General features: G+C 40.3%; 1 protein-coding gene across 1 annotated transcript; it reads right to left on the minus strand.

Moving 5' to 3' along the window:
• LOC110214386 (uncharacterized) lies at positions 1-16226 on the minus strand. Its single transcript, XM_078153801.1, is given in 7 exon segments — positions 1-1478; positions 1481-2086; positions 2089-3093; positions 6843-6956; positions 9801-9927; positions 14697-14849; positions 15583-16226. Coding segments are annotated over 6 exon segments (2604 nt in total). The 5' UTR covers positions 14700-14849; positions 15583-16226; the 3' UTR covers positions 1-729.
• Between the last annotated feature and the right edge of the window lie 5064 nt (positions 16227-21290).

Raw genomic sequence — 21290 nt, forward strand, 5'->3', positions numbered from 1 at the left:
TGAAGTGAGAATAGGAACAATTTATATTTTAATGTCAACATTATAAAAATGAAGAATTTTGATGCCTTTTTTAAATTAATGAAGAATGAAATGAAGATCGACCCAGGAGAACAATTTGTAATGGCACTATAAAACAAACTCCAAGAATTATGATCAATGACTAGTCATAATTCCAGAGGAATGTTGTTAAAATGTTCTATCCATTTAGAGAGGTGATAGATTTAGGGTACAAAATGAGACATATTTTGGTGTATAGCCATTGGGGTGATACGTTTTATTAAACTATGCATATTTGTTACAAGAAATTTATTTTTTTTTCCTTTTTTATTTTTTCAATGGGGTTGGGGATAGGAGGGAGTGAAAACCTATTTCTGTTCTTTTTTTTTTTAAAGAGGTGGAAGAATGTTACAGATATAAATGTTGCATAAATTTTCAGTTGAGGTCACTATCGTTAATTTTACTTAACTATTTTACTTTGTTAAAAGAAATTTCTCACAAAGTAGGTATAATCTGTAAATATATGGAATGTAAAAACAAAATATATCAACAAAATGTTTTATCTGTCTCCAAAGATCCTTTCGCTAATGAGGTTGGAGCTGAGTGAAGGATTTTCCACATTTGAAACAATCAGCTAAAATTAACCAAGCCACTACTCTTGTGCAGGATACTATTATATTCTGTACCTCTCAGAACTGAGAGATATCTTAAAAGTCCTTGACATCATGCCATCTATAATGCAGTAAGCTTCTCTGAAGTATGAATTTTCTGGTGTCGGAGGAGCCTAGAGCTCAAACTGAAGGCTTTCCCACACTCATTACATTCATATGGTTTCTCTTTGGTATGAACTCTCTGATGTACAGTAAGATATGGACTGCACCTGAAAGTTTTCCCACATATATTACATTGATAAGGTTTCTCTCCAGTGTGAATTCTTTGGTGCTGGCTAAGTGTGGAGCTCCGACAGAAGGTTTTTCCACATTCATTACATTCATATGGCTTTTCTCCAGTATGGACTCTCTTATGTACATTAAGAACTGAACGTCTATTGAAAGCCTTTCCACACTCATTGCATTTAAATGGCTTCTCTCCAGTATGAGCTCTCTGATGTCGAATGAGGACTGAATGTCGAGTGAAGGCTTTTTTACATTCCTTACATTGATAAGGTTTCTCACCACTATGATTTCTTTGATGGCTAATAAAACCTATTAATTGAGTGAAGGCTTTCCCACACTCATCACACTTAAAAGGTTTTTCACCAGTATGAATTCTGCAGTGTTGAATAAGGCTTAGTCTACTGCTTAAGGTTCTCCCACATTCATTACACTGAAAAGGTTTCTCACCAGTATGAATTCTGAGGTGCTGAATGAGGCTTAACCTGCTCCTTAGGCCTTTCCCACATACATTACATTGAAAAGGTTTCTCACCGGTATGAATTCTGTTATGCTCAACAAGACGTAGCTTACTGCTTAAGACTCTTCACATTCATTGCACTTATAGGTGCCATCTTCAGTATGAATTTTCTGATGCTTAATAAAACCTGACAACTGTGTGAAAGTTTTCTCACAGTCATTACATTCATAAGGTTTCTCTCCAGTATGAACCCTCTCATGTCGAATAAGCTTTGAGTTCAGACCAAAAGCTTTCCCACACTTGTTACATTTATAGGGTTTCTCTCCTGTATGAATTCTCTGATGTTCAGTAAGATGTGAGCTACGACCAAAGCATTTTCCACATTCGTTACATTTAAAGGGTTTCTCTCCCGTGTGAATTCTCTGGTGTTGGCTAAGTGTGGAGCTCCGACAAAAGGTTTTTCCACATTCGTTACATTCATATGGCTTTTCTCCAGTATGGACTCTCTTATGTACATTAAGAACTGACTGTCTATTGAAAGCCTTTCCACACTCATTACATTTAAATGGTTTCTCTCCAGTATGAGCTCTCTGATGTCGAATTAGGACTGAATATCGAGTGAAGGCTTTTTTACATTCCTTACATTGATAAGGTTTCTCACCAGTATGATTTCTTTGATGGTTAATAAAACCTATTAACTGAGTGAAGGCTTTCCCACATTCATCACATTTAAAAGTTTTTCACCAGTATGAATTCTACAATGCTGGACAAGGCTTAACTTACTATTCAAGATTCTCCCACATTCATTACACTGAAAGGGTTTCTCACCAGTATGAATTCTCAGATGCTGAATGAGGCTTAACCTGCTCCTTAGGCCTTTCCCACATACATTACATTGAAAAGGTTTCTTATCAGTATGAATTCTGCTATGCTCAATAAGATGTAACTTATTGCTTAAGACTCTTCCACATTCATTGCACTTATAGGTGTCATCTCCAGCATGAATTTTCTGATGCTTAATAAAACCTGAAAAATACGTGAAAGTTTTCCCACAGTCATTACATTCATAGAAAGGTTTTTCTCCATCTAGAATAAGCTTTGAGTTCAGACCAAAAGCTTTCTCACACTTGTTACATTTATAAGCTTCTTCCTCTGTACAAATGCTCTGAAGTTCAGTAAGATGTAAACTATGACCAAAAAGTTTTCCACAGTCATTATATTCAAAAGGTTTCTCCAATATATGGATTCTTTGATGTCTTATGAATTCTGACTTCCGATTGAAGATACTGCCACAATCTTGACATTCATAATGGTTCTCTTCACGATGATTTCGCTGATGCTCAGTAAGAGCTAAAAGCTGGGGAAAATTTTGGCCACAAATAATGCATTCATATCCTCTTTCTTTTGTGGAAACTCTCTGATATGTAATAAACTTTGAACTCCAATCACAAGTTTTAACAAATTCATTATATTCTTGGCTTCTCTTTTCTTTGGTTGTTTTCTTATGGAAAACTTCCACTGGCTCAGAATCTCTCTGCTGTAAAATGTATTCAAGGTGACTCTCCCCTCTGAAGTATTTCATCTGTCTAGCTAAACTGCTTTTCTGTTCAAAGATTGCACCAAACTCTGGTACTTGGAATACATGTCTTTGAAATCTTTCTGGTGTGTTTTCACATAATTTAACCTTCTTCAGGATTTCTGCCCTTAGAGTCAAATTCTTGTTCTCAGATCTGAACTTCCAACCTGAAAACACACAAAAAAATACAACAATATATCCATTTCTCTACCTTAGTAAAGAAACTATAGAACAAATATTAAATTAAAATTAGGGCAAAACAAAAACAGAAAAATTCAAAAGCCCTAGAAATTGCCTAGTAAAAAAAAAAGATGAGGGTATTAGAGTAGATGAAAAGAATCCTGGGGGGTAAGTTATTAAGAAAAAGACAAGGTTTCAACAAAGTCAACTAGGGAACTCCTCAAAGGGAATCTCAGACTGAGCAGAACAAATAAAACAGAAGAAATCAGTCAATTAATCAACAAATATTTATTAAGTACCTATTATGCCAGGCTCTGTGCTAAGCACTAGGGATATAAAGACAAAAGTGAGATAGTCTCTGCCCTCAAGAAGTTTATGTTCTAATGGAGGAGACAACATGTATACACATAAATACATACAGAATATATACATAATGAATATAAGATAGTTTTGGGAGCAAAGAAAGAATGAAAGTCGTTAATAAATATGGATTAAATATAATTCAGGAAGTCAATTTGAGGAGAGAAATAAATTAGATTTAATAAGGGAATTTAGGAAAGTAAGTTTATTGTAAGGAGAGGGACTTACAATGTATCATAAGTGCCAAACCTAGGAAGAGAATATGAAATTTAAACTTGTCCAACGTACAATAAAAGAAACTGAGGCAGACCTTGCTCCACATAAAGAGGTGACAAAGAAATCACCATACTTGGACCCTCAATACCTCAGTCCCCAATATGCTATATAAGAAAGGGGAAATGACACTTAAGATAGGGTTGAAGGGGCAGCTAGATGGCGCAGTGGATACAGCACTGGCCCTGGATTCAAGAGGACCTGAGTTTAAATCTGGCCTCAATATATAATATTTACTAGCTGTGTGACCCTGAGCAAGTCACTTAACCTTACTGCCAAAAAAAAAAAGATAGGGTCGAGAAGAACTTCTGGACTTGACCAAATCCATGTTGGAGACAACACAGTTTTCAGTCAGTTAGCCAACAAACATTTTTTTTTGTATTTTTAGGCAATTGGGGTTAAGTGACTTTCCCAGGGTCACTCAGCTAGTAAGTATCAAGTTTGGTCTGAGGCCGGATTTGAACTCAGGTCCTCCTGACTTCAGGACCAGTGCTCTATCCACTGTGCCACCTAGCTGCCCCTCAACAAACATTTATTAAGTACCTACTATGTTCAAGCCACGTGCTAACCATTAGTAATACAAAAAGAGGCAAAATACAGTACCTTCCTTCAAAGAGCTCACAATCTAATAGGGGAGACAACATATAAACAATTATGTACAAACAAGTTACATACAGAACAAATGTAAAATAATCAAAAGAGGGAGGCATATAGGTAGAAGGAGAAAAAGGAAAGGAGTAGTGTCATCAAAAACTAGAGAGAAAAGAATATTAAAGAGAAGAGGTTAATCAACAGTGTCAAATGCTAGAGAGAGGTCAACAAGGGAAGACTGGGAAAAGGTGATCAGACTTAGCAAATAAGAGATCATCAGTAATTTTGGAGAGACTAGTTTTATTGAATGATAAGGACAGAAGCAGGACTACAGAGAATTAAGAATAGAGTGACATAAAAGGAAGTGGAGGAACCAATTGTAGATGGCCTTCCCCAGGTGTTTAGCTAGAGCTAGAGGATGACAACTAGCAGGGACAAACAGATCAAGTGAGAGGACTGGATCTGTTTTCTGAAGTTTGGGGAGACATAGGCATGTTTACAGACAGCAGGAAAACAACCAGTAGACAGGAAGAGACTGAAAATAAATGAAGGTGGGGATGATAAAGAGGACAATCTGCTGAAGAAGATGGGATAGAATGGGACCACTCGTGCATGACAGAGAGTTTGCCTTAGCCCAGAGAATGGCCACTTTGTTACGTGAGACAGGGATGGAGGAAGAGAAACCAGCAGAAGGTATTCTGGTGATGTGAGATGAGGAGAAGAGGGAGCTCTTGTTGAATGTCCTCACTTTTTCAGTAAGACAGATGACAAAGTTCTAAGCTGAGAGAGGGAGGGGAGGTGGATCCATGGGAGATTTGAGGAGAAAGGATAAGGTGTGGAAGAGCTGCTGTGGTAAGTGCACAAAGAGATCATTTTAGAAGACATCTCAGGTGGAGGAGGAAGAACAAATTTTTTTTAAGCCAAAATAATTAGCACCCAAAAAGGGCAATGAAGAGAACACCAATAACTAATAACCTTTATACCTACTCTCTACTGCCCTTAGAAAAGCTTTGTGAAAATGATCTACACACAAACTGAAACCATCCTTGATGGAGAAAAAGGAACAAGTTTTCACAAACAATTCTTTTAAGAAGACCACATCTTTATAAATATACAACTGACTAATAACAAGAAGGAATATGAGTCAGCTCTATTTGTTATTACAAAAAAGAAATGGATTTAAGAAAATTCAGTCTTAAAGACTCTCCTCCAACAAGGAAGAGAGAAAGAAAGAGGGAGGGAAAATTGATCACACAGTAATATCATACAAGATTGCTTGATAAATACAACCAGAGAAATGACTGTTCAGTATCCCTCTGATTATTAATGTCAAATGAAGAATGAAACAGCAAGACATATATTCACCAAAGTACCTACCACTGTCATGGAGGATGTCCTGCATAAGGTAAACTGAAGGCAAATGCCCTACAGATGAAGTTTTTTTTGAGTATTCCTATTTGGAGATGATATTGTGCTAAATGCATCAAGTCCTAGAATATCATAGGATACTCTCAATGAGATAAATGATTTTTTAAGAGAGATCAAACAATCCACACAGCAAAACCTTAATCGATGAAAAACTCCAATTGTCCATGACACAAAGTTGGCCAGTTCACTGAGTTAGTACATTAGTGCATATATTTGAGACTTGAACTGTAGACGGACAACGAAACAGGCCTAAAGTACAGCAAAGAGAGTGGGCTAAATGGCATTTGGGAAATTACAAAGTGCTTTTAATAATGCTAAACACTGTCCCGGTGCACTACATATGAAAACTCAAATGTTCTATCAGCAGCATATGGTTATCAATCTTAGAACACTTCATCTTCCAAAGAATCAAAGTGACAGGTGACACAAAAAGTAATGGAGAGAAGCATGGTAGGATGGAAGAAGGCTACAACTTATTTCTAGCGACAACCTATGTACAAGAAGTGGTGTAAAATGTAGAAAGGAATGATTAGAAAAAGATGTGTGTTGTTCATATGTTGAGAGCTGGAGAGAAAACAGAGACAGTATGAGCAATGCATTAATATATGTGAAATGTAAAAAGACCTAGAGAATGGCCTTTCAGCACACTGAGTGAGATCTCTATGAAGGACCTATGGGAGAACATGGACCACATAGACTGATGGATGGTTATTATTTACAGCAACAGAGGGAACATCCATGTGGATGAAATCACAGATTCAAGGATATACAAAAAACAGGGATGCCATGCGATGTCATAGAAGCAGCAACAGGTCTGGCATAAGAGAATCTGCATGAAAGTTCCAGCACTGCTGCTTACTAACTACAGGACCTAGGGGAAATCGCTTCCCTGAGCCTGAATTTCCTCACCTTTAAAATAGGGATAATACTTCATACTACCTACATCTCATAGCATTGTAGCAAAAGAACTTCATAACCTTTAAAGTGCTATAAAATCATATCCTTTATATAGCTAAATATTACTTATGTGCTAAGTAATATTATTACCTTTTAATCTCAATGAAACTGGTTCTCACAGACTCACCTCTGTAGGTATTTCTAGAGAGCATGCTTTCCTTAGGCACCTGTATATCCAAGACCCATGCTTCTTTCCCTTGCTCCAGCTGGCAAATGACCTCAGGTTTGGAAATAGGAAATCCTAATCATGGGGAAGAAAATGAAATGTGGTCATTTGTGTTAGAAAAACAGAACTTCCTTAGCACTATGTCACAGGTCTTAGTCTGTATGAGAGAAGAGATCAAAAAAGGGCACAGATAATAGGATAGGTAGGACCAAAGGAAATAGGAAAATATACATTTAAGGAATTAAATGAAGAAATACATTTTTTTAAAAAAACATTAAAATTAAGAATATAGATACACTTAAGGAATTATAGGGCAAGATAAGGTGAAACTAAGCTGTTTGAAAATGAGCAGAGAAAACATAAAACATTAATAGAATGAGTCAGGAGTCAGAAAGGCAAAAAGCACAATAATCCATAGATCTGTGACCTCACCAGTGTGGATATTCCCTCCAACAATGCATTTCACAACCCCTCTATTCCTGCCCATCCTTTATGGGTCTCCAACTCGCCCTCCCACAAACCAACCATAGGGTGACTGCGGGGGCAAGAGGAGCCTTTCTTGTATTTTCTTGGCATTGCTTAGATATCAATAAAGCATAAAGGCTGTCCATCAATTATTTGTCATTCTCAGGACAGTATCAGTCCATCTTTTTTCCAGTCATACACAGATATCTCTATGACATTTTTATATATGTTTATCGCTGTTTATACTGTACATACTGAATATGTTGTTTCCCCTGTCAGAATATAAGTTTCTTGAGGGCAAGGACTGTTTCACTTTTGTCTATGTATCTTGTGTACTTAGTAAAGTGTGTGGCACTTAATAAGTACTATATAAATGCTTGTTGATTAATTCAGACTTTTTTTATGTTTCTTTTCCTTTGTAATGCCTTCTTTGTTATGTGTTATTGCCTGTTCCAATCCACAGTAAGTCTTTCCACTGCCCTTTGGGCAAGGTGCAGTAGAAACAGACAAATAAGCTCAGAAAATATTTCAAGTAAAATAGACTGAAAAGTAATTTAGAGAAAAGTGAAGGATTCATAAGAATAAGTGACAACCTTAAAATTATTAAGGTTCCAAAAAATTAAAGAAAAGAATCTGATCAGTATATTTCAGAAAACTGAACAATTAAAGTTCCCAGGACTATTTTAAAATAAATAAAATTTACATAAAATAAATTTATATAAAATTAAAAATAAAATTAAAATAAATAAATAAAATAAAATAAAGACAGAAAGAATTTGCAGAATCTCAGCAAGGACATACTTGAAAAGTCAACCCACCCAGTCACATATTTCTTTTCTTAAATTTTGAGGCAATTCCAGGGTCACACAGCTAGTAAGTGTCAAGTGTTTGGTCTGAGGCCGGATTTGAACTCCGGTCCTCCCGACTTCAGGGCTGGTACTCTATCCACTGCACCACCTACCTGCCCCCTCTAGTCACATATTATTAAATTTCAAAATTATGACCAAGAATAAACCCTAAAAGCTGCTGGAAAGAAATATATTACTTGGCAAAAAACACTCATTTGAATCTCAAATTATTATAAAAGAATAAGAAGTTATAGGAGTGGTTGGAATATAACATATACTGTTAATAAAAAACATCTGTATATTAAATTTAGAATTAAGAGCCTCAATTCAAGAATCAGTTTCCTAGCAAAGTTGAAAACTTTTTGAAAAAAAAACCTCTTTTTAAAAACAAAAAATGGTCATTTAAAAATAAGATTATTTTGAATAGTTCCTTGAGAAGTCCAGCTTTGCAACAACTTTTGGAGTAGCAATGGAGAAATGGGAGGAATAAACAAGAAGCCTTTGGGAAAACAATGAAGAATAAATTCAAGTTTTTAAAAACAAAAAACTTTAAAGCATGCCTTGAGAAACATCTTACATTGTTCCACCTAACAGCAACAATAAAAGGAAGCATGGCATTATAGGCAGAGTGGTGGGCTTATGAGTCAGAAGGACTTCAGGTCAAACCCTGTCTTTGACACTTACTAGTTGTGTGACTGTGGGCAAGTTATTTAACCTCTGGGCCTCAAATTAAAAAGCATTCAGAGAAATACATGATGTGGAAAGGTACCAATGATAATGAAAAACTATCAATATTAAATATGTGCCAACATCATAGCAACTAAATATCTGAAGGAAAAATTAAGTGCAAAAAGAATTAGAAAAAGAAAATAGTGGAAAATTTCAACATCCTACTAGCAGAATATAATAAAGTAAATAAAGAAATAAATAAGAAATAGCATAGACTTGAGCAGTCTTGAAAAATCTAAATGTGAATGGAGAAAATAGGAAGTGTATTTTTTATTCATATGCACATGGAACATTCATAAAAATAAAGTATGTTCTAATACAAATAAATTCTGAAAGGTAGAAAATACAAACACTAAATTAACAGGCTGTAGTACAAATAATAATAAACAGGAAAATATTATCAAAATATGAATATTTAAATGGGCACTAGAGGGAATTATTGAATAAAGCTTGGGTCAAAGAGCAAATTACAGAGGTAGTCAAAACTAAAAATAATAAAAATAAAAATTTATCATCTAAAATTTTAAGGGCTGAAGCTAAAGTAGTTCTCAGAAGCAAATTTACACACCTGAACAAAGGAGAAAAAGAAAAGATGGATGAGTTAAGTTTGCAGTTTAAAAAATTAGACAAATCAATATATTCCAAGTAAATGCCAAACAAAAATTCATCAGAATTAAAGGAGAAAATAGCAAAATAGAAAGCAAGAGAATAAACTACTTAGCAAAAAAACCAAAGACCAATAAAATTGATAAACCACTGGCAGACAATAAAAATGAAAGAAAACACAATTATCAAAAATGAAAATGGGAGTACACAACAATGGAGAATATGTATATATGATAGTTTATGAAGGATTGCAAGAGAAATTATTTCTTACCGAGGGAGATAAGGATCCAATAATTCTCCAGCATCACATCCTTGTAGAGTTGCTTCTGTGCAGGGTCCAGAAGTCCCCACTCCTCCCGTGTGAGATACACAGCCACATCCTCAAAGAACACCAATTCCTGAAACAATACGACACATTTCTGCTACTTCAGGGACCACCTCAATATGTAATTTGGGGAGATAAAGGAAATTTTGGATATGGCTCATATATAAAGGAATAGGGATACTGCTTGGTCTCCTAGAACAAGTAAAGACATAAAATACATTCAGTGACTGGATAAGAAATCTGAAGTTCAAGTTTTCACCACCCTTGGTATCAAATAGATACTACTACAGTTCAGGCTGTTTATCACCACTCACCTTAACTTTATAACAGCCTGCTATCTGGCCTCCTGTGTTTCCCTCTCCAACACATCCTTCCCCCAGCTGTCATAATTATCTTCCCAGTACTAAGGTCTATATCACTCCCCTGTTCCAAAACATTTAGCAGTTCTTTATGGGCTATGGAATAAAATGCCAACCAGTTAGTAAAATACTTACTGACTCCCTACACCCTAGCTTCCAACTACTCTCTACTCTTACTTCACAATATTCTCCTCCATGTATGCACTCTATGTTCCAAACAACTGGAATATCAGCTCTTCCTCAATCCTACCCTACACTCACCAAATGTATAGTGAGAAGAGATCTTAAACATTATTGAGTTCAGCCACCTCACTTTAGATAGGGAAACCATGGTCCAGAAAAGTGAAGTGACTTGTTGTTCAAGTTCACATGGCTACTCTAAGTGTGAAAACAGACATGGATTCAAGGTTCAGGGATATTCCAAATATGCCACTGCCTCAAGGAGCTTACAATATGTGCAAAGTTAAGTAAATGCAAGGCAACATTTGAGAAGGGAAAGAGTGCAAACAAGTGGGGGTATCAGGAAATGATTTCTACAGTAGCTGGCACCTGACCTGAGCCTTGAAGAAAGCTCAGGATTCAAAGGAAAGAGGTGAGGGAAGCTGAGAGGGGAAGAGTTTCATTAAAGTAGAATGCTAAAAAGGGGGGTGGAATGATTTGTGCAGCTTCTACTATAATCTGATTAGTTTTTTTAAAATCACATAAATTCTAAAATAAAAAATTCAGTAATGAAACACCCACACACAATTTTCATCACTTAGAACACTGTGGGTACAAATGTGGGTGATAGAAATACTTAAGAAATTTGGTTGTATTTGTACATGGTACCTATTTCAATATTTTGATGGGTACGTTGGTTGGTTAATATGAGCATTTCTTCATCTAAGAAGATTGCAGCCCATTCTTACATTTTCATGCTATGGGATTCTTGTCTACGCAAGCATGAGTCTTCCACTGGGAAATCTAATTCAGTGAGCCAGAGGCCTTCCTTTTTTAATTATTGGGAAAAAAAACCAAAACAGTATATAGGGCTAAGACTTCCACCTGCTGTTCCTTGCTTTTGCTACATGATTTCCTTGCCCAATTATACATACCCTTGATATTCTCCTTAAAAAACAGAATATTCACCATCAAACAGGAAGAAAAGCTGGCTGGACTGCATTTCAGAAACTATGCCATTCTCTCAATGACAAGTAGTTTCACATCAACATCCTTGAGAAGTGACACGACTGTACATCATGGATCTTACAAATCAAAACTGCAAGTGACCCAAAGGGTAATAAAGAGATGGATGTTAAGATATAAGCTGCCTGCATTGAATTATCAATGACAACTAAAGTGAACTGAATTGCAAATAGTATTGTAGGATTCTGATCAGTGTGAAAAAAGTGGTATAAGTGTGATCACTTGATGAGGCGGCTGCTGGTGTTGTGAGAGCAGGACAGTCCAAGGGCTGAGCTGGTACCCACAAAATGTTACAAGGCCTAGAGGAAGGCCTCAAGAGGGCTGGGTGGACTTTCTATCATGGATTTACAGGAGGTAGAACAGGAAAGCATGGAATGGTAGAATGTGGATGGGCTCTAACCTGCACTAAAGGTGAGGGCCCAGCCAGCTGTGATCATTTATACACTTAATGTGAATATTAAGCATGTATTACTCTGTCAACTTGCCCTAATTTAGATGTATCTTTCTCAACTGTGTAGCTTCAGATTCCCCATCCAGATATAAACTTCTTAAGAACAGTGGGATGATGGGACAAAGGGTAGGAATCATCAAAGCAATAAGCTGGTTTTAAAATTATGGATTTGAAAAAAAGCTGATATTTACAAAAGAGAATTAAATGACACTTCTAGGATTTACTGAAGAAATGGGGGAAAACTGAATGTCCTGTTTAAGAATGAGAGAAAAGATAAATATAAATAATGGTTTATACCTATATGTGATAATTTATATACTATCTTATCTGAATCTCACAATACTGACAAGCAACATTATAGTAAAAAGAGTAACAGAACTGGACAAGCTGAATGAAGCAGCCTGTCCAAAGGCATCACAAGGAATTAATGGCAGAAATTCCTTTAAAACTCACGCTCCTACTTTTGAGTTAACACCAGTTTGGGGCTGATCCCTGATTTGGTGATCTGAGAGGCAGAGGCATATCCTGTCTATTGTGGTTCAGTCATTTTCAGTTGTGTCTGATTCTTCATGACCCCACTTGCAGTTTTCTTGGCAAGGATACCGGAGAGGTTTGCCACGTCCTTCTCCAGCTCATATTACAGATGAAGAAACTGAGGCAAACAAGGTTAAGTGACTGGCCCAGGGTTACATAGCTAGTAAGTGTCTGAGGCCAGATTTGAACTCAGGAAGATGAGTCTTCCTGACTCTATGCCTGGCACTCTATGCACCGCACCACCTAGCTGCCCACTTGTCTGTACTACACAGCAAAAGTCTCTCACATCACTTTATTTATATTAACTACTTTCCAGTTTGGAAGAATACCCGGTAGGACAAAATCCTCCAAATAGACTGTTTTAGAATCCATAGAAGGAATGCACTGAGCAGGTACCGATACAGGCTGTATTTGTGGGTGAATCTGTATTGACAGCAAGATCAAATAGTTAAATTTATACTGAGTAAAATCAACACTCTGACAGGGAAGAAAGAAGAATGATGGACTGACTACCTGCAAGGAACAGCAATGAGTCAAAATAAAATTAAAGGGGTAGACACTGGCAAAGAGTTAAAAATACCGCTACTTGCATAGGGCTTGACTGTATTTCTGGAAAATGCAAGGGACTAAACAAAAACAAATTATGAAAATGAGTTTAGCAAAGAATAAGATATTAAAAAATCCACAAAAATGACTCACCTTCTTATACTACAAGAAAGATCAAGAACTAAAAATAACAGATCACACTGACATAGTGCTTTGAGACATTTACAGGGCAATTTCCCCACAACCCTGTAAAGGAGGCAATAAAAGTATTATCCCCATTCTACAGATGAGAAAACTGAGGCTCAGAGAGGTGAAGTGATTACTCCAAGGAAACCCAGCTAGGAAGTAGCAGAGACAGGACTCAAAGTCAAATCTCCTGACTCTCCTGTCCAGCATTTCTCTTACTTCTCTACATGGCCTCTTGAAGAAATAGTACTTACAATCAGATACAACTTTCAGATTCCATAAAATGCGTGCCAGGGGGGAAAAAAGATCAGGTGCAGTTGTCAGACTTCTATTCTCTCACAAAATGAGAGACTATTGCTTCTATTCCTTTCTAATTACTCAGGGTTTGATGTAACTCCTTTCATCCAGGTTTTTGTTTAAGAGGACATAAGGAACACTGAATTATCACAGTAGAAGCATTTTCAGTAATCTGAAAAATATGGTAAATGGGAATTGTGTCAGGACATTGGAAACAAGAAAATAACTCTGACTTACCAATAAAGAGATTGTTGCGAACACAGGGAACCCACACTGACTACTAGTACTAAGAGCTAGTCTTGTCACACATCCTAAAACCATTTCAATTTTGATACTGACATGGTTGGAAAAGCAAGAGACTATCCTAATTTTAACAAGATGGCTAATCAATTCTCCCATGATCTTTATGGAACAAGATGCAGCAATATGGTCTAGAGAATATGCTTAAATGGGTTTCTGGTTCATAAACCAAAAGTATGATGTCTGAACCCTGTATTTTTCAGCCTTCTATGTAATGTTCAATGAGAAAAAGGGGCTTCATTATTCTAATGAGGAACTTATTAACAAAGGTGAGTACATGTCATATATATGACCATATACAATATATATACATACATACGCACACACATATATACACACATATATAATATATATGTGTGTATATATGTATGTATGTGTATGTGCATGTGTGTGTGTGTGTGTGTGTGTGTGTGTGTGTGTGTGTGTGTGTGTGTGTACGGCTATTTAAAACAAAAACAACGCCAAAAATGGAACTACCTAGCTAACTCGTACTCAGAATATGATGAGCTGACTGCTGGCCTTCTTCTGTTATCCTATGTCTAATAGCCCCACTCTGCCCTTACAATACAGATATTAAGTACCTAGCTATATCACCTTATGAGCTTACCTACTAAATTTAGTTTTGGTTTTATAACTGGGTATAGTACAGTCATTTAGGAAACATGGCCAGAGGTGAAGGGCTTCCACACTGAAAGACAGAAGACCTGGGTTCAAGTACTGATAGCTGGCTGTCACTCAGAAGCAATGTTATCATGGGCAAATCAACTAACCTCTGTGATCCTTGGTTTCCCCATCAGCAAAATGGGATAATATTTGCAACACCTATTGCACTAGAGCTAGTGTGAAAAAAATGTTTTATAAATCACTATGCAAATATAAGCTATTATGATAAGGGTCTAGAGTTATAGTGGGTTTCTGGCAAGGTAATAAAACAGCTAAAGAATTTGACAAGTGAAATGAGCTCAGTTACAGGGGAGGAAGTACCATGCTGAAGTGCAGTAGAACCTTCTGATGATGAAGTTCAATGGGTGCTCCAGGTGAAGAGAAGTTGATGGAGATGAAGCAGGTGTTGACTCCTGGGCTACCTCCTAGGCCCCTGTCACCCTGAGGCTTCCTGTTTCTGGGCACAGATGGGTCCTGGAGATGATTAAAGGTATATAAAGTTGAGAATTGCGTTAAAAAAAGAAAAAGAACTGTATTCAGCCAAAACCTCCCCCTGGAATAAAAACTCTCTGGGCTTCAGTTCCCTCATCTACAAAATAAGGAGAATGGTCTCAGTGATCTCAAAAGTCTTTCCCAACTCTAAAGTTACTATCCTATGATTTCATCTCACATAGCGACTACTCTAGTAGTCCCTCATCACCTTTTACCTGCACTATCACAATAGTCTCCACCTTATTTCCCCTTCTTCCAGTCTTCCCCCTTATCCAATTCATCCTCCACATGGCTGTCAAGTCAAGAAACTGAGACACAGTCATAAAAATACCATAATCCTGGCCAAAAATCTTCACTGACTTCCTACTGCATTTAGAACAAAACATAAACTCCAGCCAGGCACTCTACAATCTGGGAACTACTTTTGCAGATCCATAGTCTTCACATACCCTGGCTTCCTCCATTACTCAGACTGCCTAGCTACCTTCAAGGCCCAGTTCTGAAACGACTTCCTCTTTGAAACCTCCCTTCCTGATCCCTACAGCCTTAGTTGGGGCAGGTGGGTGGTGTGGTGGATAGAAGGCAGGGTCTGGAGTCAAGAAGGCCCAAGTTCAGTTCCAGCATCAAAACACTAGCTGTGTGACCCCGGGCAAGTCACTTAACCTGTCTGCCTCAGTTTCCTCATCTGTAAAATGGGGATCATAATAGCACCTACCTCCCAGGGATGTTGTGAGGAACAAGCGAGATGGTAATTGTAGTGCTTGGCACATAGTAGGCACTACATAAATGTTAGGTGATAGTGGTGGTGGTAATGGTGGTGGTAGTAGCAGTAGCGGTAACAGTGATAGCAGCAGAGCACACCGGGCTCCCTCAAGGAGTGATCTTGTATGTACCTATCTCGTTACCTAGGAGCATTCTCTACCCCCAGCCCCAACTTCCAGAAAGAATAAAAGCACCTTGAGAGTGGAGAACAGCTTCTTTTTAAATCTTAGTATACACCCAGTACCTAGGGCGGTAAATAGGCAGTTAACAGGTTTGTGGAGAAATGCGCTGAAGCAGATTTGGCCAATGCCCGAGGGCATCAGGGAAGGGCTTGGAAAAGACAGTCAGAAGAAAAATCGGAATTGTCTTCCCTCTTGTGCAACAGCTACGAGGCACTGACTAGGGAGTTTCCTAGTCTCCGGAAGGCAACCCTGCTGTCCCTCTGTCTCAAGGCCTGGACACGCGTCCAGACACCTACAAACACCTGGGATCTCACAGGCCTGGGGCACGACCAAGGCTTCTCGCAGTTCTGCTCGAACCCCCGCAGAAGCTTCCCTGGTACGAGTCCCCTGCCTCGGGCAAAGACCCGGACCCGCCCCCGACTGACACCCAACCTGGTCACAGCGCTCCAGGCAGAACGTTCCCCAGCCCTTTCAGCTCCCACCTAGGATGCGCCACCTCCTCCGGGAAGCCCACCCGCGGACTTCTCGTAGCCTCAGGCCAACGAGGAGCCTCAGCCCTGACGCGGTCTCTGACGGAGAACCACCTCCCTTACGGCCCAGACAGGGAAACTGAGACCCAGGGAGGCCGGGGGTGTCTCAGAGAGACAAGAGTGGGGCTCGGACCCTGGGCTGCCCCGGGCCCAGGGTGCGCCGGGGGGGGAGGGGCAGCTCTCTTCCCCTCCCCCTGCTATAAGAGGTAGCCCGCCGCCTGCTAACCCCGACCCCGCCTCCTCAGCTTGTACCCGCTCACCTGGCCTGCGGCTAGCGTAGGCCACAGACCGGAAGCGTCCCCGCCCCCGGGCCGCGCGGCCGGCCTTCACCTTCGCACTTCCGGGACGCTCTAGGAATTCTGGAGGACTCGGCGTCTCGGTCTGTAGGGCTGAGCCGGCAGAATAGCTCGGGCCACCACAACCCCACCCAGCAGCACCCTCCACCCCTCCCACCCCTCCCCAAACTCTGGGGGGGGGGAAAGAGGGGAGAAAAGGGCTACGGAGAGCAGGAAGGTTCAGTCCACCTGTTCCCCACCCTTGCGTCTGGCTTCTGATGGGTCTCTTTCCTAACTTAATCCCGCCCATCCCACTTCTGATAGCCTGTAGAGCGAGCTGGCGGGGAGAGCTTTCCACACCCTGTGTGGCAGCAGCGTGTGAGCATAACAGGGATTTAAATGTACAAACCAAATGGCCTGTGCCCAGGGAACCTCTGGGGTTCAGAGTGTTGGAGAAGCTGGTCTGGCTGAGGCAGCACGAGGAGAAAGCTGGGCAGAAGGCAGCCGAGTAGTGACCAGTCCGGTGCTGGAGGGAGCCCCGGACCTGAGAACGCCCGGCGGGGGGGGGGGGGGAGGCCGGGGAAGTGTCACATTTCCCTTCCTTAGCCTGAACCAGTAGGAGACGACACATTCGTTCGAAAAAGAGATACAAATACAGAGGAGGGAAACAGCCTCAAGGAGCATGACCCCCCCCCCAACTGGATTGCTGGTAGTCGACTCAAGAAAGGACTAGGACCTGGCCCTCCTTGTGTGGAGTCCGCCTGTTGTAATCCACATGGGTGCTTAGGGATCCCGCTTCCTAAAAAGCTAAATAAAGGACACTTGCCTTTGACTTCAGAGCATGCACAGCTATCCTGTGACTTTCCCTTCAGCTCACTGTATGATCTTGGAGCTGTTTAAATGGATGTTCAACCAGAACTGTGTTAAAAGGCACCAATACAGCTTAACACACACACACACACACACTTTTTTCTATCTGATGGACACAGGTGTAAAGATGACTCTGAAGGCTGATGAGGGAGGTGCCATTTTCCTCCATGGGCTGACTGGTGAGCTCATGGCCTCCTAGGCAAACCTTTGTGGAGGATGGGGACCCAAGAAGCTTCTATTTGCATCTTCTTTCCTTTGGCACACGGCCTTTAACTAGAAGTTACAAGCTTACCCCAGGTACATGTGAGAGCCTCCTCTGCCATGGACTCCTAGGCACTTGTAGGAGAGTCTGCCCCAGACTTTTGCAAGAGGGAATGTTTTGTACCAACTGTCTTTATTATGTACCACCTTAGTAAATGTCCTTTGCAAAAAACCTAATTGATGTCTACCGACTGATTAAAATGGGACATAGACCAGTGGTAGCTCATGAGTGATATTATTAGAGAAACCCCAGCAACTTTCAGGGTTACTAATATACATTCACACACATAAACGTGTTAATGTGTGTGTATATGTATATGTATGTAACTTCTGGGTCATGTGATCAACAAGATGAAGGCCTAGACATTTTCTCTGCTCCTCATGACCTTTCAAACCTCTCCAAAATAGAAATTATACACCAAAGATAAAGGAACTTCAGGTGTCCCTGTGGTCTAGGACACGTGGAACCCAAAAACAGTTTTAAGAAATCCCACAACCACGCACAGACCTGAGCTCAAGTAGCACTCCCTCTTCCATGGCCCACCATGCTACCAGCCATGAGGCTAATACTAGCCAAATTGACCCATGGGCTTGCAAGAAAACCCAACTCTAAACCCCGTTCCTCCCTCCCTTCTTCCAGTTCCATGGAGAGCTTGGTTCTAGGATGTGAAAGTTGGCTAGGGTTTCAGTGGCCAGTGCCCTGACAGCATTCTGTGGTGCAAATGATCTCTACAGGAGAGCTAAGGAACAGAAGAAAGGGACTGGGACATTTACCTGGGCTTGAAACAAAGTTCAGCCTAATAAAACCCACCCCAAAGCCAAGCCTCAGAAACCCAAACTCCCAACAATAGAAATCATCCCCAGCTGCAAGGCACCAGTGTGGCAGTGCTCTGCAGGACGGTGGGGGGGGGATGGGATGGGGGGGGAGGGTGTATAGGAGACCGTGCAGTATTCTACTAAGCTTCAAAGAGCCTAGCATTCACCTGAGTTAATTCTGTTCCCCCAAAAGTCATCTGGAGCAGAGATTTGGCCTGGTAAATTGCCCAGTGTGGGAGGAAGCTGAAATGCTTTGTGATCCAGTTCCCAGGGAAACCACCATCAGAGGGGAGGGAGTAAAAAAATAAGCAACAGGGGGGAAAAAATGGGGGGGGGGAACTGCTGAAATTACCAAAGATCCTAGGAAAAAGAAAACTGAGAGACTTTGAACATAAGCAGAGAAAAAAATTAACAGAAACAATTATGGCCTCCAGATCTAGTGAACAAGTTCAAGCACTTATGAAGAAATACTGCAAAACAAAGGAAAATGACCCAACGCTTTATAAGACAGAGGACCCTCTGGAATGTCAGGAGACAACTGAACCACAACTGTGTAACAGGAAAATTAGGAAAGGAAATGAGAACAATGTAAGAATATTATGAAGAGAATTAACATCTTGGTAAAAGGCACAAAAAATACTGAAGAAAATAACTCCTTAAAAATCAGAATTGCTCAAATGGTATGAGACAATCAGGGTAATTGTGCAACAAAGGCCTAGTTGAAGTTAAATAACATGAATTTGTGGTAAATTCAGTCCTCAGTTGTGTAGCTTCCTTCAGAAATATGAAGAAGCATGTAAGAGTTGAGCAAAGTCAGTCAATATATTTATTAAGTGCCTACTATGTGCCAGGGCACTATGTGAAGCTCTGGGGCTACAAAATGTGGCCTTTGCCCCTAAGGAGCTCGAAATCTCACAAGTTCACAATGGAGGAGACAAAAAAATATATATGTAAACATACAGGATAAATAGAAAATAATTGAGTGAAGGCCCTAGAATTAAGATGGGTTGAGAAAGGCTTCCTATATAAGATGGGACTTTAGTTGGGACTTGAGGGAAGCCAGGGAAGGTAGGAGGTAGAGATGAGGAGGGCGAGCATTTCAGGCATAGGGGACAGCCAGAGAAAATGCCCAGAGCTGAGAGATGGACTATCTTGTTTGTGAAATAACCGGGAGGCCAGTGTCACTGGATCAAAGAGTACATGGTAGGGAATAAAGAGTAAGGAAACTGAAAAGGTAAGAGAAAGCTAGGCCATAAAGGGCTTTGAATGCCAATTGTATTTAATTGTGTTTCGTCCTTGGAGGCAATAGGATTGGTGGGAGGAAGGGTGTGTGGCATGAATGGGATCTGTGCTTTTGGAAAATCACTTTGGTGGCTGAATGGAGAATGGAATACAGTGGGGAGAAACTTGAGACAGGCATATCCACCAGGAAGTTATTTGCAATAATCCAGGCACAGGTGATGAGGACCTGAGCTAGAGAGGTGTCAGTGTCAGAAAAGAGAAGGGGACATAGTCAAGAGATGCTGTAGAGGTGAAATTGACAGGCCTTGAAAACATTTTGGAAATGGGGGGTAAGAGATAATGAAGAGTTGATGATGACACCTAGGTTGCAAGCGTGAGAAGGGACTAGGAGGATGGTGTTGCCTTCAATAATAATAGGGAAGTTAGGAGGGGAGGAGGATTTAGGGAGAAAGACAATGAGTTCAGTTTTGGATATTTTGAGTTTAAGATGCCTACTGGACATCCAGTTCAAGATGTTTGAAAGACAGTTGATATGAGATTGGAGGTCAATAGACAGATTAGGACAAGACAGGTAGCTTTGAGAATCATCAGCTAAGGATGATAGTTAAATCCATGGGAGCACTGATGAGATCACCAAGTAAAGTAGTATAAAGAGAGAAAAGGAAAGGCCCAGGACAGATGTGGGACACTCACAGTTAGTGGGCATGACCTGGATGATAATCCAGCAAAGAAGACCAAGAAAGAGCAGTGTCCAGAAAACACATAGAGAAGAGAGTACCAAGAATGGGGTGATTAACAGTGGAGAGCACAATGTGGAGTCTACCAGGGTCAATGTCAAAGGCTGCAGAATGGCTGAGAATGAGGAAAGGCCACTGGGGAGCAGAGCCAAGATAGCAGAGTAGAAACAGCAACCAAGCTGAATTTTTCCAGCATTCTCCTCCAAACAACTTTAAAATAATGTATCAAATTGAATTTTGGATTGGCAGAGCCAACATAAGGACAAGGTGAGACACTTCCAGCTTAAACCAACTTAGGAGGTCAGAAGGAGAAGTTTGACACTGAAGTGGGAAACAGCCCGGAGCACATGCAGCTGACGCACCAGCAGAGGGCTGTCAGCCTCGGAGACAGCAATAGCAACACGAGCAGCTTCAGGAGCTCTCAGCCCAGAGATGGTAAGAAGGTCAGACAACTGGTCAGAAAGAAATTACAGGGGTTTCTGTGCTGGCACTAGGTGTAGCCAGTGCTGATAGGCAACTCTACTGCCCATACACAGTGCTGGGTCACAGTTCCAGGATAGAGAGAAGTACTTGTGGTCAGTCACAAGGGAAGAGGGGTCCTGGTCACAGTTCCAAGGAAGAGAGTAGTGCTAGTGCTTGCAGCTGCAGAGAAAGAGGGGACGTAAGACACAATTCCAGGGTGAAGAGGAATGCTAGTGCTTGCAGCTGTACAGGAGCAAGGGCCTTTCCTGGGTAAAGATGAAAGCAT

Source organism: Phascolarctos cinereus, unplaced genomic scaffold (genome assembly GCF_003287225.1).
Source record: "Phascolarctos cinereus isolate Bilbo 61053 unplaced genomic scaffold, phaCin_HiC Scaffold_4;HRSCAF=312, whole genome shotgun sequence".
NCBI classification, from domain to species: domain Eukaryota; kingdom Metazoa; phylum Chordata; class Mammalia; order Diprotodontia; family Phascolarctidae; genus Phascolarctos; species Phascolarctos cinereus.